This window comes from Anabrus simplex, chromosome 1 (genome assembly GCF_040414725.1).
Source record: "Anabrus simplex isolate iqAnaSimp1 chromosome 1, ASM4041472v1, whole genome shotgun sequence".
Lineage (NCBI taxonomy): Eukaryota > Metazoa > Arthropoda > Insecta > Orthoptera > Tettigoniidae > Anabrus > Anabrus simplex.
The window spans coordinates 1154071534-1154092498 of record NC_090265.1 but is presented as its reverse complement, the minus strand read 5'-3'; the positions used below and the strand labels follow the sequence as shown (position 1 = coordinate 1154092498).

Here is a 20965-nt window from a genome sequence, read left to right as displayed (position 1 = left end):
ACAGTGGTCTTTTATAATATACGGCGCACCGAACTTTACATAAATTCCGCTCAGTGCTTCGTCAATTTGGATGAGTTATTATTTTTAATATATCTCTACTCAACTTCCCACTTGGTATGTACCTTTAAAGAGACTGTACTTGTGTTTACATTGTTTATGTTTTCTTCGATCTTTGACTTACTTCAGGCTGATGATGACCTATTACTAGGTCGAAACTAGTCCCTATGTAATTTTCATTTTGTATTGAAAAGGTGGACCAATAATAATATATTATTTTACTCTATTGATACCGCGAATCTACGCTACTTTTGTTTAGAACTGCAACATGACAATTATGAGGGGCCGATGACTTGGATTTTGGACCCCTTTAGAATACGAGCATCATCGATTCAGTATTGTGCTATAGAAGCAGTCCCTTGGTCAGTAATACTATTGTTTTACGTTTGTTTCTGTGAATGTAAGTTATTGTGGGTTGGATCCACTGATTGTTTTAAAATCATATCCATCCATTCATTCTTTGTCCTCACATTTTGAATTTCAGTCAGTGGAGGATTTTAGACTTTTACTTGTCATTACATTTCGTACCATTAGGGGCTGATGACCTAGATGTTAGGCTCCTTTAAACAACAAGCATCATCAAAGTGTGGTTATTTTTTTAATAAGCCTCATATAGTTTTACAAGCTCTCTTGAGTACTGGAATTTTCTGTAAATGAAAGGGTACTGTTCCAGTACGACAATCATCGCCATTTAACCATTCTAATTGCTATTAGAAATTCTACCCTACGACCTTGAGTACAAGACCCAAGTGCCTTCTTGTAGATTAGTTGTTAGGTGGCTTTATATATATTTTATAGCAAATTCATGTCAGTGTAGGAATAATTTTCAAAGCAAACTCTTCTTTTTCTAAAATATTCCTGTCACTTATGCTGTTGTTGACATTGAATATTTTATTATTGTTGTTGTATTGAAGTGATAAATTAATGTTGATATGTTTAGAGAGACATCAGCAAACTCAATTATGAGGATGGTCAGTTGGAGTCTCTACAAGAACAGAAGAAACAACTGACACGAGATATTAACAAACTTCAGGATGAAATAGATCGCTTTGAGGCCCGGTAAGTTTAAATATTTCTCTTATGTAGAGATTCTCTAGTATAAGAGAGGGATGATCTCACAGTATATTATGTATGGAGTTGACGGAAGAATTCTGGTATACAGTAGAACCTCGATAATTCGAAATCGGTTAATTCAAAATGCCACGTAATTCGAAGAATCTCTTGTTCCCCGAAACACGAGGTACGGCTTTTCATGTTATTTAAATTGTTTAATTCGAAATATGGATAATTCGTAATTTGAAGAACAACGTCGGTCCCAGTATTGAAATTCAGACTTTTAATTCGAAATTGTCCTTAAATTTGTTAAAAATAATACTTTACAGTGTAATTTGAATTAAAAATTCTCCGCATCACAATAGAACGCGACTTCTGGAACGTGTATCTTTCCGCACTTTCACTTTGAGTTTGGTGTGTCTACAGCGTGCTTCAGAGTTGCCAAGTTCTAGTGAAATCATAGTGCTTTTGTATTCTTCTAGTTACTTATTTTACTTAAAGTTTTAGTGTGCAGTTATAAACTTCGGAAGTTGTTATATTTTATTAATACTGTGTTTTAGTTTGTTATGATATTTTAATTTAGGGCACGTGTGTTCCTTTTATTGTGTTGCGATAGTTAAGCATCAGTATTCTTCAAAGACACTCAGCGAGAAAGTGAAAATTATAAGGGAAGTCGACAAAGGACAAAAGACGAAAACTGAAATAGCTAAAGAATTTGAAATTCATGTGTCCACACTTTCAATGTTTTTAAAAAATCATGAGAGCATAGAAGCTCACGAAATGCAGGGTGTAAATACAGCAAAGCGAATGCGCATTCGAGGAGCTAAACACTCCGATTTGGAAGTACAATTGATCGAGTGGTTTCGGCATGTTTAGGCAAACAATATCCCAGTAGATGGCAAGATTATTAAGGGGAAGGCGAATGAACTGGCGCTGAAGATGGGTCTTGAGTTACAGTGTTCGAACGGGTGGATTCAGCGTTTTAAGGAACGGCACAATATCACTTGGCAGGCAGTGTGCGGAGAAGCCGAATCAGTGAACACTAGTGATGCAGACAGTTGGTGAGAAAACGTGGCTCACATAATCAATTCGTTTGCACCGAACAATATCTTAAATGCCGATGAGACTGCATTGTTTTTTAATGCCGAACCCAAACGGACTTATGGTTTTAAGGGAGAGAAGTGCCATGGCGGGAAATCTTACAAGGATAGGGTCACAGTCCTTCTGTGTTGCAATGCGGACGGAAGCGAGAGACTTCCTCCCCTCGTCATAGGCAAGTTCGAGAAACCGCGATGTTTTAAAGGCATCAGGCACTTTCCGTGCCAATATAAGTCAACTAAGGTTAAGTTATGAGTAGGTTCCCACCTTCCAATACTTATCAATTTCTGTATAATAGGTTTATTAATTACATAATATAAACCATATAATCTCTAGTACATGTTTCGTTCCGATTATGGAAAATCTTCAGCTAAAATTTGACAAAATGGCAAGACAATTAAAACACATTGATGTTATGATGATACAAAAGCTAAAAGATATGATAAAATGGCACGAAGATTAAAACATATAATTATGATGATGAAATAAGGTTCATTCATGTTGGTTAAAAATTCAACAAGTCAGTGTTCAAATGACGAAGTAAAAACGGCGATAAGATTCTTCTTCATGTTGGAGACGTGTACATTTTGTTAATCTTGAAGATAAATTGGAGAAATACAAGATTTTCTTAATGTATATTTATCGGGGGAACTCTTGATAAAACAACCGTAGTTGAAGTTGAGTTGTGGTTAGATTATTGAAATGAGTCTGAAACGAGAAAGGAATGAGTAAAATAGAGGATATTTTAAGGAGAAAACCTTGTTAAAAATGTGTGTTTGCGAGAATAAAGGATAATGGAGTTGATTACCTTATAGTCAGTCGTGTCGTATTTGACGTCCTCCCTTATGTCGTGTTGTTAACTGACTGAGTCCTGTGTACGTATGTAAGGCATTTGCGGTGGGCGGGGAGTATTGGAAGGAGAGGTAAGTGACGTGAGGAGAGCGGGTGAAATGTTGTGTAGGGTGGAGCTAACTGAGGAGTGGCGCTGTGATAGGCTAGGGGAAACGGAAGGAAAAGTAGGGGGACTATTGTGTAGGATGGAGCTAATCGGAAGGAGGTGTGTTGGTTGTTTGTTGGTATTCTTTTTGATGGTTTTTCTAGATGAATCTAATTTGGTAGCCTCTTCTAATAATATATTTATATTTTCTGTAATTTTGTTAACATTCTGGTTGGGATTTCGTTTCTGATCAATTTCAATATAGATATTTTCAAGAATATTCATTAATTTGCCTGTTTAGCGTTCGTAGAATGGTTAAGTCCCTTTCTATCGATGTAAAACTGTGTTTATATTTGGTCATGTGAAGACTCATGGCCGAGTACTTCCTATGTTTTTCGGCATTAATATGTTCTTGACATCTTACTAAGAAATTACGGCCTGTTTGTCCGATATAAGAAATGGCACAATTTGAGCATTTAAGCCTATATATCCGGGAATTTAAATATTTGTTATTACTTGCAATGCTTTGATGATTGAAAATTAAACGTTGATTGTTGTTATTGGTGCGAAAAGCAATTTTAAAATTGAATTTCTTAAAAATGTTAGTAATCTGGTAAATATTCCCATTATTATAAGTAAAGGTGGCGAAGTTTTTCTTTTTATGTTCTTTTACCAGCTGCGTTTGAGGTTTATTCTTCATTTTATTCATTAATCTATCTATGTAGTGTTTTGTGTATCCATTGCTTATCGCTATTTTGTAAATGAGATTAATTTCTTTTTGGAGGTCGTTTTTGGACAAGGGAATGTTAAAGGCTCTATTTAACATGCTTAAAAAGGAACTCCTTTTATGTGCCTCAGGATGGTACGAATCTTTTCGTATGGTATTTATAGTTTGAGTCGGTTTTCTAAAGATTGTAAAGGCCAACTTTTCTTCTTTCCTTTCGATTGTTAAATCAAGGAAATTTAGTTTTTTATTGTTCTCGGTTTCTAACATAAATTTTATGAAAGGGTCCAAACTGTTTATCTGGTCTAATAAATTAGTGCTACTATTGATTTGTTCATCTATAATTGCAAAGATGTCATCGACAAACCTTAGCCAGATAATGATACCTTTTTCATCATTTAAAATTTTATGCTTTTCTAAGTGATCCATGTATATTTCAGCAAGGATACCTGACGCTGGAGATCCCATAGGAAGACCACTTTGTTGATATACTGTGTTATTGAAGGAAAAGTAATTATTGTTAAGTGTAAATTCTAGGAGTAACATAAATTCTTCTATTTCATGGTTACTAAGTTTTCTGTGTGTCTTTAAGTTGTTCTTAATTATATTTAGAGTTTCTTTCGTGGGGATCGTAGAATACATATTAGTAACGTCGAATGAGTTCAAGGTGAAAGATGGTTTTAATTTTGTGTTCTTGATAATTTTACAAAATTCTATTGAATTATTGATTGTGGTTCTGCTTTGGAAAGTATAGTACTTTTTTAGAAAGCTATTGATAAATTTAGAGGTTTTGTAGGTGGGGCTATTTCTAAAGTTAATAATTGGTCTTATGGGTGTGTCAGGTTTATGTATCTTAGGCAAAGCTCTTGCTGTAGGTAGTCTTGGATTCATATTAATTAGGTTTGATATTTTGTTCTCATTAAAGATGAAATTAATGTTTTTAAGTATTTGTTTTAGTTTTCTTTGGACAGAGTTAGTCGGGTCTTTTTTAATTTTTGTAAAAGTATTATCTGAAAAAAATACTTCGGTTTTTTCTATATATTCTTTTTTATGCATAATAACTGACACGTTACCTTTATCCGCCTTTGTGATTATAAGGTCATTTATCTTTTATTTTTTGTTTTAGGCCTTTTATATCTGTAGAGGGTAAATGGGGTGTGTTAACTTTCTGATCTTTAAATAATTCTTCAAGTTTCTTTTTGACTTCGAATTTAGTTTCAAGTTGTCGATCTATTGGAAGCTGAGCTATGACTTGTTCTACTTCAGCGATGGTTGTTATGTATTGCTTTTGGTTGTATGGATTAGACCAATTATGTTTGGGTCCTTTGTTGATAATCTACAACTCTTTGTCCTCGAAAACAACGTCAGTTAGATTCGTAGTTGGGGGGTTAAAGGTTGAATTGGGTTCGATGTTAATGGAGGATTCTTTTGACTGATTTATGTTTTTCTGATTTAGAGTAAGACCGTAAAGTTTTTTGTTCAAGGTTTCTTGTTTCTTATCTAAGATGTTTTGAATTTTAGTATCACCATATTTCAAAAAGGAATCCCATTCAATAGGGGCCATAAGGGAGGAAGCTTCTAGATGAGCATTATATAACTTAGAGTTTAAAAAAGACTTTTTTCTGTATAGAAATTTAATTTCATTTTTGAGCCATAAGTAGTTAGTTTTTTCTTGAGTAGCTTTATGCCATTTTGTTGTACAAGGTTTTCTCTGCACTGAATTTAGAAATTTAGGAACGAGTTTTTGATATAAACATTGTTTTAGGAAATTTATGTCTTTGCCAATGAGATTTATAAGCTGTAATTTAGCCAAGCAGGCAAAAAAACAATCAAATGCCTATTTGAACTTAAAGATTAAATTGTCAGAACCTTCCAATACTTATCAATTTCTGTGCAAGTGCTTTATACTGCACTTAAATGAAGTATAGTTATAACCTATTTGCTTAAATTGCGTCGTGCATATGTACAGTAGATTACCGTACTCCTTGTCTTTGAATCGTGTTTTATTTTTCCCGGGTGTGAGGTTACGTTTGACAGTATACGGCGTTATCCAAGAACATTATTTCAATAAATGCACCTTGTTAGATACATTTAGGAATTTTTTTCCCTACGGCATTTGAAAGGTTTAACTGTGAATCAAGGTTAACTTGACAAGTAACGGGCATTAGAATATTTTGTAACTCGGCAAGGGTTGGTACTTTTGAATTGCAAATCGGCGGTTAATTCGAAATCACGTAATTCGAAGTCCGATTTTTGAGTGCCAATGACTTTGAATTAACGAGGTTTTACTGTATTAGAGTAAACTTTGAATTAATATACTGTGCATCATTCGATCCCTGGAATAAGAGAGTTCCACTAATGAAGTACCCCTTTTATGTTGCTTTGCTGTTTCTGACTGTGTAACGCTTTACATTGTGGATTAAGTTACAGTTTAGTAAGATACCCGTAAGTAGCTGATTGAAAACTGAGCTAGTTGGCTACACGGTTAATGTTATGTAGCTGAGAGTTTGCTTTCAGGAACCCGCACCTTGGCCGCTACCTTCTCAATACTAGCCTATTACCACCTGTGCACCATTGAAAACCTTCTGTGTTAGTAAGACATTAAATCACTAGCATATGATTGAAATGCCCTTCCCTCATTATTATTATTATTTGCTCTACATTTCTCTTGCTCAAGATAATAAATACGTCTTTGTTTTTGTTTGTAGTATTTAAAGCCAGTCATTGGATATTGTTAGAAATTTAGCTCTCCATTGTTTAGAAGTAAGGTTTTGGAGATAATTAACCTCCAGTATCTTGATAGCTGAAAGTAGTTTAGACATATAAACTAAAAATTTATTGCACAGTGTACGTCAAACTGAATTTCTCTTGAATTGAATGGACAAGAGTGAGGTCTCAGTATGAATTGTAGCATGCTCGGGTAAAGAAGTATTAGTAAAAAACTTGCCCAGGTGAGAAGTCCAGATTCTGTGAGGTAAAGTCATCACACAGCTATGGAGAAAACAATATAAGACTAACAACCTAGCATTTGTAAACACATGTTTTGTAGTAGGTATAGTACTTGAATAAAAGAAAAATACTTCTCTTGAGAAGTTATATTTTTTTACTTATACTCTTTTGCCCGAGCATGTTATTTACCTTTATGTTCTTCCATAAGTCTCATAATGGAATGCCTCAGGTCGTTGAATATTTTGCAGGCTTAAAAGTAGTCCATAACTTAAATATATCAACTTATTCCATAATTGCTGTTACTATCGACTAATATGTATTTATTTATCTTTTTTATTAATCAAATACTGTGTTTACCCGAATGTGAGTTGACCCCCTTTCTCTCATATTTCACTGGAGTTTTCCTTTTGCAAGGCATAAACCCAAAGGATATCTTGTCTGCACTTCATCATATTCCAATTGGTTTCATTTTTATCTCAGCTATATGCCTGACCATTGCCTTAGCAGTCTTTTATAATCGCAGTGTGCTATGGAACAAAAGATCGTTAACCCCAACTGGATGTAAGAATATGCCTTGGACTGTGATTCTAAGACAATCTCTAAGTTTGCCAACCAAATATTTAAACATGTTTGTGATAGTGTAAATGTGGATTTCTTCCGGAAAGAGCAGAGACCATCAGAACTCATATTTATGCTTATACATCGAAGTGATGGTTTAGCCAGGATTACTCGTGAGACTGGGAAGTTTGGGTGGTGAATTTGGGAATGAGCAATAGGACCGAACAATTCCATTTGAATGCTCAGTATTGAAATTTTTGCTGTTTTGTGAAAGGAAATAGGGAAGGCTTGCTTTGTGTCGGAAGGAATGAAATTTTGTCTCATGTTTTGTGTTGAAACTTCCAGTCTCTTAACGTGACAGCCATTTTCTTTTCAGTTTTGACTTATATAACCTTCAAGTTTTTCAGTCTTTTGAAACCAATGCAAAATTAAATAACACTAGAAAATATCTGACTTCCACAGTCTGTTAAACTGAATTTACATTCTACATCTTAGTTGAACTGTGTTGTAGTTTTAAGTACATAACATTCAGGTTGCCAACGTTTCAAATATGTTACTCTATTCTCTATTAAGGCAACCCATTGTGATAAGAGTAGTAAGCTGCCTTGGGGGAATGATTACCTTGAAATTAGTAGAGGTAGTTGACTAATCTTGATGAATACTGCAAATATATGAAACGGCCCAACCCAGACAAAGAATATAAATTCTTTTGAGCCATATGTTATTTAGTTCATGAGAGTTTGTTAAATATTGATTTGTTGAATGATATTCCAGATGCCCACAGTGTAATTTCCGTTACAAAGACCCCACACCAAACTTCGATCGCTCCAGGGTTCATGGTGTAGTGTGCAATCTCCATCAGCTGAAGGATCCTAACATGGCTGCAGCATTGCAAGCTGCTGCAGGCGGCAAGGTAATGTTTTATGTTATTGAGTCTATCACTATGTTGAAGATAAGGAAATATAGAATAAAGTAAGAAATGCAGATCAAAGAACATCATATTGGCCTGAATAATAAACTGCTTTGCATAGAGTCAGCCCTGATGTTTGGATGATGCTTTACAAGAATAAAGAAAGCATCCGTTTGAAAGACAGTCTGTAATATTGCTCTTTATGAAACGTTCAAGAAGTACCTGACAGATAGTATAATACAGAATGAAGTGAAAAATTCTGCTGTAGGTTGATGAATGAAATTGCACTGGGTGAAATGGCCGCAGTGTTTACCACACTGTAGGATCATCAGATTCCATACTCGGACGTGCCAACTCTACAGATTTAAGTGTGAGACTCCCGATTTTTCATAGTTCCTCTCGATCTTCTGATCGCTGGGACCGATCCCCCAATTTTGAGAACAGTTTGTCATTTTCGTATTATTTGTAACTTGTGCGTTTCCTCATGTATCGATATTTGGCTGAGTGTGGCTGGTCGATAGTAGTTCTAATACCCATAACTGGAGGGCAATACAGGGGCAGGGTGGCCAGCCATGTGCTCCTCTTTGGTTGGGTATAATACAGTCAAATAGTTTTTAATAATAGAAAGTAGAAGGTTGCAAGCGAGTAACCTAACTGCTGAAGTGACACACTATAGACATCTACGGGGATAAGATCTGTGTCTATTTGTGGTATGTCATGCAGTAGTGCTTCTTGGTTGTGTGTCTTAATTATTTTTTGACCAAAATGTCAAAAAAGAAATATGATGCAGCATTTAAAAGCGCTTATAGGGCAGAGTTTCCGTGTTTAAGTGAATCCAGGAAGGGACCAACATTCATATTCTGTACTATAAGCAGGTGTGATTTTTCAGTTGCGCATGGCAGGAAGTGCGATATACTCAAACATGTGCAAATGAAAAAGATAAGGGGAGTGTCCAGTGTGTAGAAATAAACCCGAAACCGAACTCTTCATGTAAAAACCAAGATGTAAATTCTGTGACAAATGCCGAGCTTTATTTACGTCACTTATCGTAGAACATAACCTGCCTGTAAATTGTGCTGACCACGCGGGACCCTGTTTCACAAAATATTTCCTGATTTGGAAATTGCTATACGATATGGGTGTGCTAGAACGAAAACAGCGGCTATCATTACAGCAATGTGCATGGGAGAAAGGGCGAAAATTGTATCATATTTGCAGGTGAATGCATTTTCTGTTGCTACTGATGGTGGTAGCAACAAAAGCGACTTGAAAATATATCATATTGTTGTAACGTTTTTAAGGCCTGAACTCAATGAAATTCAGAGTTTTCTACTCTCTGTGGCTAATTTAGAAGGGGATGCTCCTGGAGCTAACATTGCCAATCTTTTGCTCTTAACTTCTCAGGAATTCTGCATTGCATTAAAAAAAAACTGCTTAGCTCTTGGTGCTGATAATGTTCCAGTAATGGTAGGATTAAAGAATGGTGTGGCTGGATGTTTGAAGCAGGAAATTAGTAACATAATCATAATAGCCTGTTCTTGTCGCCTAATAATTATTAATCTTGCACTGAATAGGCACATCTCAGAATTTTCCATGTTGTGTAAAGTTTGAAATCCTATAACCCCGCCCTTTCCAGCCCCTCCCCCTCCACCTAGACAACATACGTACAACACGAGAAGTAAAAAGTTAGAGACCACTAGTGTCCTACTAACGTTTTACACAATAAGTCAACAGACCAAAAACACCAAAGGCAAGCACCAGCAGCTTCTTACTAACAACACTTAGATAAAACCTTCCCAAAATTTTTCACTCTTATTAAAATAAATTAACTACAGTTTCTTCTTCATTTCAGAACCAACCACTAACAAGAATCGTAACACAATTCAACAGCCCCAATTTAACTATCAAACCTCTACAATATTCTTCAACAGCATAAGTTTCACAACCAACGTTGAATTATGTCATTCGGAAGAAGAAAACAACAACAACTATTCAACATTATTTTCTAAGATATCAGCTCAGTTTCAAAACGTCTAATTTGAAACAAGGAATATAATCACACCCTCTTTGCGTCAAAATAATATCAACTTAGCCATTGACGGCCCATTATCTTTTCAGCAAACTCACATGTTGACTCACAACAAATTAGGCCAACTACAACCATCTGTTGAACTGCATATCAACATAATCTCGCCGGATTAAACTACAAACAACTTATGAACTGTTGACTAATAAATGTTTCGGGCAACACACTTCAACGTCAAATAACAACTTTGTCCCAGCACTTGGAATGTTTTTCCTTCCCATTTTATATTCAACATTGAACCTATTTTATTTAAGTGAACTACGTACGAAGTTATTGTATTACCATTATATCACGCTGTATATTCAACATTGAACCTATTTTATATTCTTTCTACTATGCATTAGCTTGTCAATTTCCTTCAACATCAAGCAATGACTACGGCTTCAAGCCATCAATTATGTTATTTACAATCAAATGACTTATCCTTCATTAAGTGAACTACGTACAAATTTATTATTGTATTAGAGTTTTAATTATTTCAGAAACATGTTTATGATGAACTGTAAATTTTATCTTAAACACGTCGTCTTTCAACATAATTTAGAATAATCTTCAACCAAGTACCTGGTAAAATAAGATTTTGATACTGACTGAGGATGCCTCATAAGAAGAGGCAAAACATGTCTCATTAATAGAGTTTGTGGTTTATAGCATATAAAAATCAGAGATTTAGTGTTTTGATTTTCAAATTTACCGTTTTGTAGCAATTTTTAAAAAAATAGGCATTATTTGCAAAATTGCACACACAACAGTTGGGAGTAAAATCATAGTGTTTAATCACACATTGCTCGTCATGCAGTTTTGAATTCACTGTATAAAATAAGATAAACGTCAACATAAGACGGCAAGAAGTGTTAGTATTAACACAAACACAATTTCAAAGTGAAAAATACTATTCTGAACATGTTTATTTATCACAGTACAACACACCTACAAGGAAGAGAAATTTCATTGGTGATTGAAGTACAACATGCCAATTGTTTAAACGGTGTCCTCCTTCATTCAAGACTGCCTGTCTGTTATAGTCCTGATGCTCAACCCGTACCCAGCGGCATTCAAAGAGTTCGGCAAACGTTTGATCACCCTGGCCACTTACGGGCCTAGCAGGGGGTGATTTATGACGGCACTGGGCTTTAAAACGGAAGTTCGCATTCCCCTTCAGAAATCCCCACAGCTCTGTTGCCAATGCACCTCTTGTTAAATAGACGTCAGTCTCTCTTTTCAGCTCAGACAATTCACACTTGCTTTGTTTGCTGTTTGAAAGTTTTGGATTATTTCTTTGGTTCGTTAATTAATATTTGTGAAGTGTGTTGTTTTTCACTTCGCTTCACGCAGTAATGTGGAGGCCGTGGGAATCACACCTGGAAATTATCGCATCAGAAAATCCTGAATTAAATCTGCCAGTGCAGGCAAACGATCCTCAACCGAGCACCGGTAACAGTGATATTCGACCGAGTAGTACTGGTTCCGTGTCCGCGAGTGATACTCAGCCGGGTAGCAGTGGTTCCGTGCCCACGATTGATATTCAGCCGAGCAGCAGTGGCTCCGTGCCCCCGAGTGATACTCTGCCGGGTAGTAGTCGTTCTGCGGAGAAAAGAAAGGCGACTAAAACTTTAAGTAAGCAAAGTCAACGGCTGGTATGTAACGCATACGAATACGTTATGAAGAACAACGTTCGCAAGGGTTATATTTCTGAGACAGCTAAAATGTTGAAACTTAACAGGAAAACTGTAAGTAAAATAGTAAAGAGTGGACCTACAACTCCGAAAAAGTGTGGTAATAATAGGGTTATCTTTAATAAAATTGATGATTTTTGCTGTGACTTGGTGAGACGTGAGGTATATGCATTCTTTAATAAAGGTAAGTCACCAACCGTACAGGAACTGTTAAAACATTTGAAAAATGTGTGTGGCTTTCCTTATGAAAAAACTACTCTACGACAGCTGTTGAAAAAACTTGGGTTTTGTTTCCATATTCTGAAGAAAAAACAGATTGTAATGGAATCTGCTAGAATAGTAGCTTAGCGATATAAATTCATAGAGCGTCTCTGGAAGTTGCGTTCCGAGGGATGCAGAGTTGTCTATCTAGATGAAACTTGGTACGATACTCATGACATTGTGAAGAAAGGGTGGGATGATGGAACTTGTAATTGCATACCGAAAGCACCAACATCGCGGGGCAAGCGTATTATGGTATTGCATGCTGGAGGCAGTGAGGGCTGGGTTGAGAATTGCCTTTATTTATCGGCTAAAAACATTGGAGACGGCAAAGCTGATAGCCATGAGGAAAATGACAGCTCAAGTTTTCGAAAACTGGTTTAGGTCTCATCTTCTAGAGAACCTACCACGTGACCGAAAATGTGTAATCGTGATGGACAACGCAAGCTATCATTCGCGGCAGCTGATTAGGTTTCCTTCCATGAACACTAATATTAAGGACATTATTAAGTTTATGGAGTACAACAACATTCCCGTGCCAAAACCTGTACCCATCAAGGCAGTTATGTTGCAGGAAATCAAATCAGCCAATATCAGTAAAAGGTGCGCTGTAGAGGAGATCGCAGCCTCACGTGGACACAAAGTTTTGCGACTCCCTCCATATCACTGTATTTTAAACCCCATAGAAATGATCTGGTTTCAGCTGAAGACATATGTTAGGAAAAATAATGTTACGCCAACTTTGAGTGCTAGTGTGTGTCAACTTCTTCGTGAAGGAGCTGGAACGATCGGTCCTGAGAGGTGGTCTGCTTGTGTTCGAAGCACCATTAAGACAGAAGAGAAGTACATGAAACACGACACGGATAGCAACCAAGATGGATTTGTAATTCACCTAGCAGGCAATGACGAGGACGACGAATAGAGGTTAGGTACTTTACAAAAGAAAATATTTATAAAATCCTCCTATCAATACAATTCAAGTCATCTGTTAGATGAAGCAAAGTCTATACATGTTTCAGCCTAATCTCAAGGCCATCTTCAGTAGTAAAACAATGATTACATAATATACAAACAAATTTAAAGAAAAACCGTAATGATGTGAAGTGACAGTGATCATGATTAGTGAGTTAAAAACACACTGAGGTGCAAAGTCCTCTCGTCTAATAGATCTTGCTGACTGTTAAATAAAACACTATGCTGAGGAGTGTAGTGAGACCGTCAATACTACGAATAAAACGTGTAAACATCTGTAATGAGAAAAAAGGAATATATGAGTGGATGAAGAACAAGTTAAAAATGATGTACGAAAAGAAAACTCATATGACTTACTTGTAACTAAAAGTTGTCGTCTCGAATGGAGATGACCTTGTTGGTCTCAAGTCACATTGACAACTAAGCCTGTGTGTGGCTTATTGTGTATCTGTGTTGATGTGATTGGGAGGGGTAATGGAGGGGGAGGGGCAGGGAGGGAGGGACGTTGTGATTCGCGGAAGGAGGGTGTTGATGGAAGGACGGGTCTTGTTCTAGAATGTCGGTAGTGAAACTCTTTTTTATTAATGAACTGTTCGCAGATGAGCGGGACAAAGGTTTCCAATAAAATATTTTTCTTTTCGTTGATTTCATTTAAGTTATAGAGGGGATTGTTATATTGGTCGATATCTATATATATATATTCTCTAGTATATTAAGTAAGGGACCTTTCTGGGATACTACCGGGGAGAATGACCAGTACCTCGCCCAGGCGGTCTCACCTGCTATGCTGAACAGAGGTAAGGTAAATACTGCATTTGTTTTAAAAGTAGCTAAGTTTGCTGGCTATTTTTTATCCGAACTACATACTCCGATATTTTTTATTATTATTATTATTGTTATTATTAATCTGCTTACCCTCCAAGGTTGGTTTTTCCCTCTGACTCAGAGGGATCCTACCTCTACCGCCTCAAGGGCAGTGTCCTGGAGCGTGAGACATTTGGTCGGGGGATACTACCGGGGAGAATGACCAGTACCTCGCCCAGGCGGTCTCACCTGCTATGCTGAACAGGGGCCTTGGTGGGAAGATTAGAAGGGATAGGCAAGGAAGAGGGAAGGAAGTGGCCGTGGCCTTACGTTAGGTACCATCCCGGCATTTGCCTGGAGGAGAAGAGGGAAAACACGGAAAACCACTTCCAGGATGGCTGAAGTGGGAATCGAACCCACCTCTACTCAGTTGACCTCCTGATGCTGAGTGGACCCCGTTTCAGCCCTCGTACCACTTTTCAAATTTCGTGGCAGAGCCGCGAATCGAACCCGGGCCTCCGGGTGTGGCAGCTAATCACACTAAACTACTACACCACAGAGGCGGACAATTATTATTATTATTATTATTATTATTATTATTATTATTATTATTATTATTATTATTATTATTATTATTATTATCCCAGTCCCTAGTTCGTGATTTTACTTTTCCTTTGCCAGGCGAGTTGGCCGTACGGTTAGGGGCGTGTAGCTGTGAGCTTGTATCAGGGAGATAATGGGTTCAAGCTCCACCGTCGGGAGCTCTGAAGATGGTTCACCGTGGTTTCCCATTTTCACACCAGGCAAATGCTGGGCAAGTACCTTAATTAAGGCTACGGGCACTTCCTTCCCACTCCTAGACCTTTCCTAGCCCATAGTCGCCATAACACCTATCTGTGTCGGTGCGACATAAAACAAATTGTAAAAAATTGTTGCACTTTTCATTTCTTTACTGAAAGCGAGACACTGATATTAGCATAAAAGTAATATTTTAATGGGCCTACTTTGATATCAATTTACGTTTAGTCTTTGTCAAGTTTATTTGCCAATGCCGTCTTCCTGTTTTTTCTTTCTTTCTTTCAACATCTGCGACCACCGCATGGGTTAAGCACGAAGCAAATTATTCTGCGATATTGGTTTGTGCTGTGGTTCATTATCAAGGTTTTATATTTATATTTTGACTTTAGAATAAATTAAATGTTAACGTGTTTAAATAATCAACGCAAAATATGACAACCTTACTTTTGACAGAGCTCACTTGCCTTTTAAACGACACGTGCCTCTTGTGTCCAGAGGAAAGGAGCCGACTGTCAACCCTCATTATTACTAGGGCGGGCAGACTGTCAACCCTCATTATTACCAGGGTGGGCCAAGTTTTGAGATCAGAAGATACCGCTTGGGTATACGTTGAGCGTCAGGACTATACAATTATGTTGTACTTGCTAAAAAAAACTCTCTACATCAACACTGTTTGTGGAGGCCCATATGCACAGCAGTGCTGCCGAGGCAAAGGAAAGTCGGCAAACCATTTTTCTTCTTCCGTTCAAGTCTTTGATTGCAACGCCGGCACATCAATATAGGCCTATCTGTATCGCTTACATAAAAATGCCCCGATCTGTATCTCTCGACATGCTGTTTGATCATCACTTCGCTTCTACCCATGGCTACCAGTAAAATAAATCGCTACCGTACTTTAAAACAGAACTACTACTCCACACCAATGTCAAGATTAACCGACTATGATTACGAGTCAACACAAAGAGAATGAACGTGTGAGCTTGAAATAGTATTTGCTGTTTGATTGGTTGTTCTTTGCAGTGCTCTTTGGCTGGTGAAAGTTATTGCTGATTTAAGGCGCCATAATAATTCTTTCTCCTGAAAGAAATAACAACATATATCTTATTTTTAAGAACAATGCATTGTTTTTGAAAAGACATGTTTATTTCGTACAACATCGAGAGTTTTGCATCTATTTCGCATAAATTGTATAATTTCAAATTTTGAACCAATTTAGCATTTTATCGCTAATTTCGAAATCGCTTAAAACCACTCGTACGCGTCATATAAGATGAAGTCACATACACTGACAAGTTTCGACATACAGTAGAAGTCCGTTATAGCGAGAATTCATGATGGGGAAAATTTTACTCGCTATAGAGGATTGTCGTTATATCCGATTTTTTGTAAAGGTCAGGAAAACCCCCATACACATTAAATTCAGTATGAAATGGCAATCAGTTTGTTCAAAATTTGAGTTTTCGCAGATAATATCCAGACTGCGGCTTACTTGTTTGTTGTTTTTCGAAATCCGATACTACGTGAATGTGTGTGTTTAATTTCATTCTGAAAAATATATATTACCATATTTCTCCTAATCCAAGACGACGACCCACTTTTTCCTTCAAAAAAATTAATCAGGCTTAAAAAGTGCTTTGTAAAATCATATGAATGTCTTTTCTTATACAGTACGCATTTTTAGACTGTAGACGCCGAACACTGGCTTTAGTTATGCCGTATTTTTTGCGGCTGTACAATTATGCTTTATTTCAGCGGGTTTAATAACCATTAACTTAAAATTGGCATCATAATATCGAAGGGAACTCATTGAAAATTTGCCGGCAATACACATTCCACGCGTCTACAATATGACGATCCACCAGGAAAATATTCTAGCTTACTATGAAACAGTTACCGGTACTTTCACTCAGCGTCAGATATAATTGGCTGCCGCTACACACATGTCTTGCTTGCCAGATTTGGCCAACTTCAGCGGCTAGCGATGTATAGGTCTTAATCGCGGACTTTGAAAGTCAACGAGCAAGTTTATTGCGCCGCAGTATGGCAATTCCGCCCATGCATTTTTGTGCACATACCTCACAATTTCATCTTCAACTTCTTTAAAGCGTCCTTGTTGCGGGCCACTGAATGCATTTTTTGTGCAGTACGCATTTTTAAGCTATCTTTGTCTTCACGGTAACGCCGAATATGGGCTTTAATTAGGCCTATGCCGTATTTTCTTGTGGCTGCACAATTATTATACATTTCCGAGTGTTTAATATCCATTAACTTAAAATTGGCGTCATAACATCGAGAACCCGTTGAAAATTTTCCGGTAATACCTGTTCCACGTATCTTTACAGTACGACGATCCATCACGAAAATACTTCGGCTGTCTATAAAACTTAATTTTACTAAGCGTCAGGTGCACGCGGTTGGGGGTGTGTGTGCGTGTGTGTGTGTGTGTGTGTGTGTGTGTGTGTGTGTGTGTGTGTGTGTGTGTGTGTGTGTGTGTGTGTGTGTGTGAAAAGAAACGGTGTGGTTTTGTTACTGAGGTAGTTGCCAGTGGTGTTCGTTACTATCAGGCCGCGAATGCAAAACGACCCTTGATTTTTCACACGATATTCTGAGAAAAAAATTGTCGTCTTGGATTCGAAGAAATTCGGTATCACTCCAGAGGCTTTTGTGGCAAACGTTTCAGTTTTCTTTTTCAAACGGCATCACCTAACCTAACCGTATATGTATTATGGAAACCTATTTGAAACATATGTAGAGAAATGATAACCTCCTCGCTAAAAATTGACATGGGAATAGCTTTCCGAAATTTAACTAGACGCGAGAAAATATAAACTATCCTCTGAAATCAGTGATAGTACCCTGCTATATCTTGAGGTGTATCACTTTCATACTTAATTTCAGTATACGGTATACCATTAAAATTAAGAGATCGTTTACTTCAGCCTATATTTTTAACGAGTTAACAACTGCTATCGGTCACGTTATTTACGCATTAATTACGAAAACGTCTTATCCTCTTTCATTTCGAATTTTCTTTTGAGAACAGGAGTCGACGGGTATTACTAATCGACTCCAATATCGCCTTTGAATGTTGACGAGAGAGCTCGCAAATGCACATAGCGCAAAAACTACACTGTACCGAAGATGATCGATTGCATTTTATGGCAAACGTGTCAGTTTTGTTATTCAAATACACAGTTTAATATAGGAATTTTGAAGGGACGGACAAAAGTTATCGTTATAATGGGGTTTTCGTTATATGTCGTACTCGCTATAGTAGACTTCTACTGTATTTCGCATTTATTGCAAATGCTAAAAATTACAAACTCTACTCATTTTATTTTAGCAATGTTTTAACTCATATGTTAACATTGTGCATTGTATTGAATAGGTGGCAAAATAATAAATTTTTTTTTGTATGATACTTTCAATACGGTCCAAAAATGATTTTCATTACTTGTAACAGTACTACGATGCCGATCTAACAGTCGTAAGTTCAAGTGCTGGTATGACCAGGCCGCAGACAGCCGTGAACAATCCTCTGCCATTTTTCCATTAAATATACACACTGCTCATTCCAATCAGTGCCACAGAGTAGGGATTGAATAGCTTGAATGCTATGATGAACCAGTTTGTTACGTACCAGTAGTATCAGAAAATGTATGAACCAGTGGAATGGCATGCTTAAGAAGAAAGTTATCTAGTTATCTCCACCGGTAAGGTTGTTTTACATAGCGCGCAAGGTTCTATTGGTTTCTACTTGAATTGGGAGTATTCCTTACAGCATAGCAAGAATTTATTATGTTAGAAGAATGTCGAACGGTTCTATCAACATTTAACCTCTGTTGTGGATTTATTGGACATCATGCAAGAAAGATTCCCTCTGCACCAATGTTGAACTTTATATCTTCTAGAACTCAATAGAAGCATTTGGATTTCACTTTAAAACTGGCATATTACGATTTTAAATGTGCAATTTTAGAATATTCGTCTACAGAGCTCATAGTTATTCAATTTTACAATAATTGTATGATAAATATTCATATAGTTTAATTATACGTGACTTAATTCCAAAGATTTTATTTGTCACTGATAAACATAACATTGTTACATCTATAACAGTTCATAGATTCACCATTTTATGTGCATCATTCCATCACATACTCAGTTCAATCTTTTATATTTCATTCCACCGTGTAATTCTGTTTTAAGACTTTGGCATATACATATGTATCTTGGCTAGGCTGATGATGGCCCATACAGGGTCGAAACTAGTACCTCGTAACTTGTTGTAATGTTTTTGTAAAAATTGCAATTTATGTAAAGTATTGAGTAGGTGGATTAAACTTTGTATTTATTTTATATGTCCCCAGCTACTTCCCGCCAATATTCAGGAAGGTTGTTTTACTCGGTACTACCGGGCGAGTTGGCCGTGTGGTTAGGGGCGTGCAACTGTCAGTTTGCATTCGGGAGGTAGTGGGTTCGGAAACCACTGTCGACAGCTCTGAAGATGGTTTTCCGTTGTCTTCCTTTTTCACACCAGGCAAATGCTGGGGCTGTACCTTAAATAACGCCAGGGCTGCTTCCTTTCCACTCCTAGCCCTTTCCTATCCCATCGTTGCCATAATACCTATCTGTGTTGATGCGACGTAAAGCAAATAAAAAAAAACTCTGTATATAGCAGTAATCCCATCTATTGGACATGACTGGCAACAGAAGACACAAAGCACATCACAACAAACAATGGTCAATGTAATGTAATTGTTGTTCAATGTTATGAGCTTTCTGTATTGTAGGCCTTCACGTTTAGTTTTCTTTCGACTTTGTTATGTTAGGGCGTGTTACAAAATCAATTATAGCGTAGACTGTTGTTCCTTATTCTCCGACTTAACATAATGATTTTCATTAAATACTGTTTACCCATTTTCTCGCGACTTGGCGCTGATATGGACTTAGCAACAAAAATTCAAATCATAGCCGGTACGATAAAAGAATGTATAAGACATAAATGATCAGAAATTTAATACTGTGTAGCTTTAGTAATGTAGTATTTGTTGATAGGACCACCAATAACACAAATATTTCAGAATTAAATTTTAGGCCTTCCCCTAAACTACCATTTCTCTCAGCGTGAATAAGATTATTTATGTCCTAGATTGTAGCGACTTATTTCTCGACTTTACATACCGATTTTCATTAAATTCTCTCTAGCCATTTTCTCGTGATGCGTGTACATACAGACAGACAGATAGACAGACAGACAGATACAGGACTACCATCATTTTTAAATTCTGAGCAATGTACAGACAAAACTCTTATTTGATATACCGGTATATAGATGCCTGGGGAAGCCAAATTTATATTGTCTGGTTTGCTGACATATTCTTCACGTTGTTTTATTTCTTTTTAATTTTCATATTTACGAAGATGACTTATTGTTTTATTGTATTATGATTATTTGTTTTCTACACATATACGTCATTATCCTAAAGTATTTTCTAAAAAGCAATTTGTGAATAAATTGTTTTGATAGTACTTACCATTGTTAACATTCACGTCCTTGGCAATTTTGCTCCAAAAATCTAGTTTAAATTTAGTATTTACATAGTCCACGTGATTCACACCGTATGGGTAATACGGCACGGCTTCGATAATTTTTTTTCCTCCTTGTCTCAACTACTCAACTAACTATGCGACCTGTGTGTAGGAAACTGTGTTTCGAAGACTGGGCGTGGTAGGCGGAAGTAGGTGCAGATCCGGTCTGCTCTGCTCTGCTTTGCTCTGATCTGCCCTGTCTGTCAACTTGCGGTGGTGCAATGGTTTGTGTGGATTACAAAAATCTGTGCTGAGCTGCGCTGCTTTAGCTGCTTCGCGTGCGTCCCAGTGTGTGCCCGGTCTATCCATCATCACGTTAACATTTCACATACTGAAGCAGTTTATTTTCAACTTCAGGAAAGTTACCACACTCCCTCAGAACGCCTTTCTTGATTTGTTTATATTCTAGGAGCCACATTCTGTTCTTGCCATTACCTTAAATTCTCGGGCCTTGACATGATTAATGTTTCTCATAAGATTAAATTGATGA

The 20965-nt window shown here is 37.0% G+C and overlaps 1 protein-coding gene across 1 annotated transcript in view; it reads left to right on the top strand.

Moving 5' to 3' along the window:
• The window catches only part of SMC2 (structural maintenance of chromosomes 2), a 349885-nt gene that overhangs the window by 137300 nt on the left and 191620 nt on the right, over positions 1 to 20965 (top strand). Inside the window, exons 10-11 of the mRNA XM_067137430.2 lie at positions 998 to 1116; positions 8151 to 8289. Coding sequence (XP_066993531.2) covers positions 998 to 1116; positions 8151 to 8289 — 258 coding nt within the window. The remainder of the gene's footprint in view (positions 1 to 997; positions 1117 to 8150; positions 8290 to 20965) is intronic.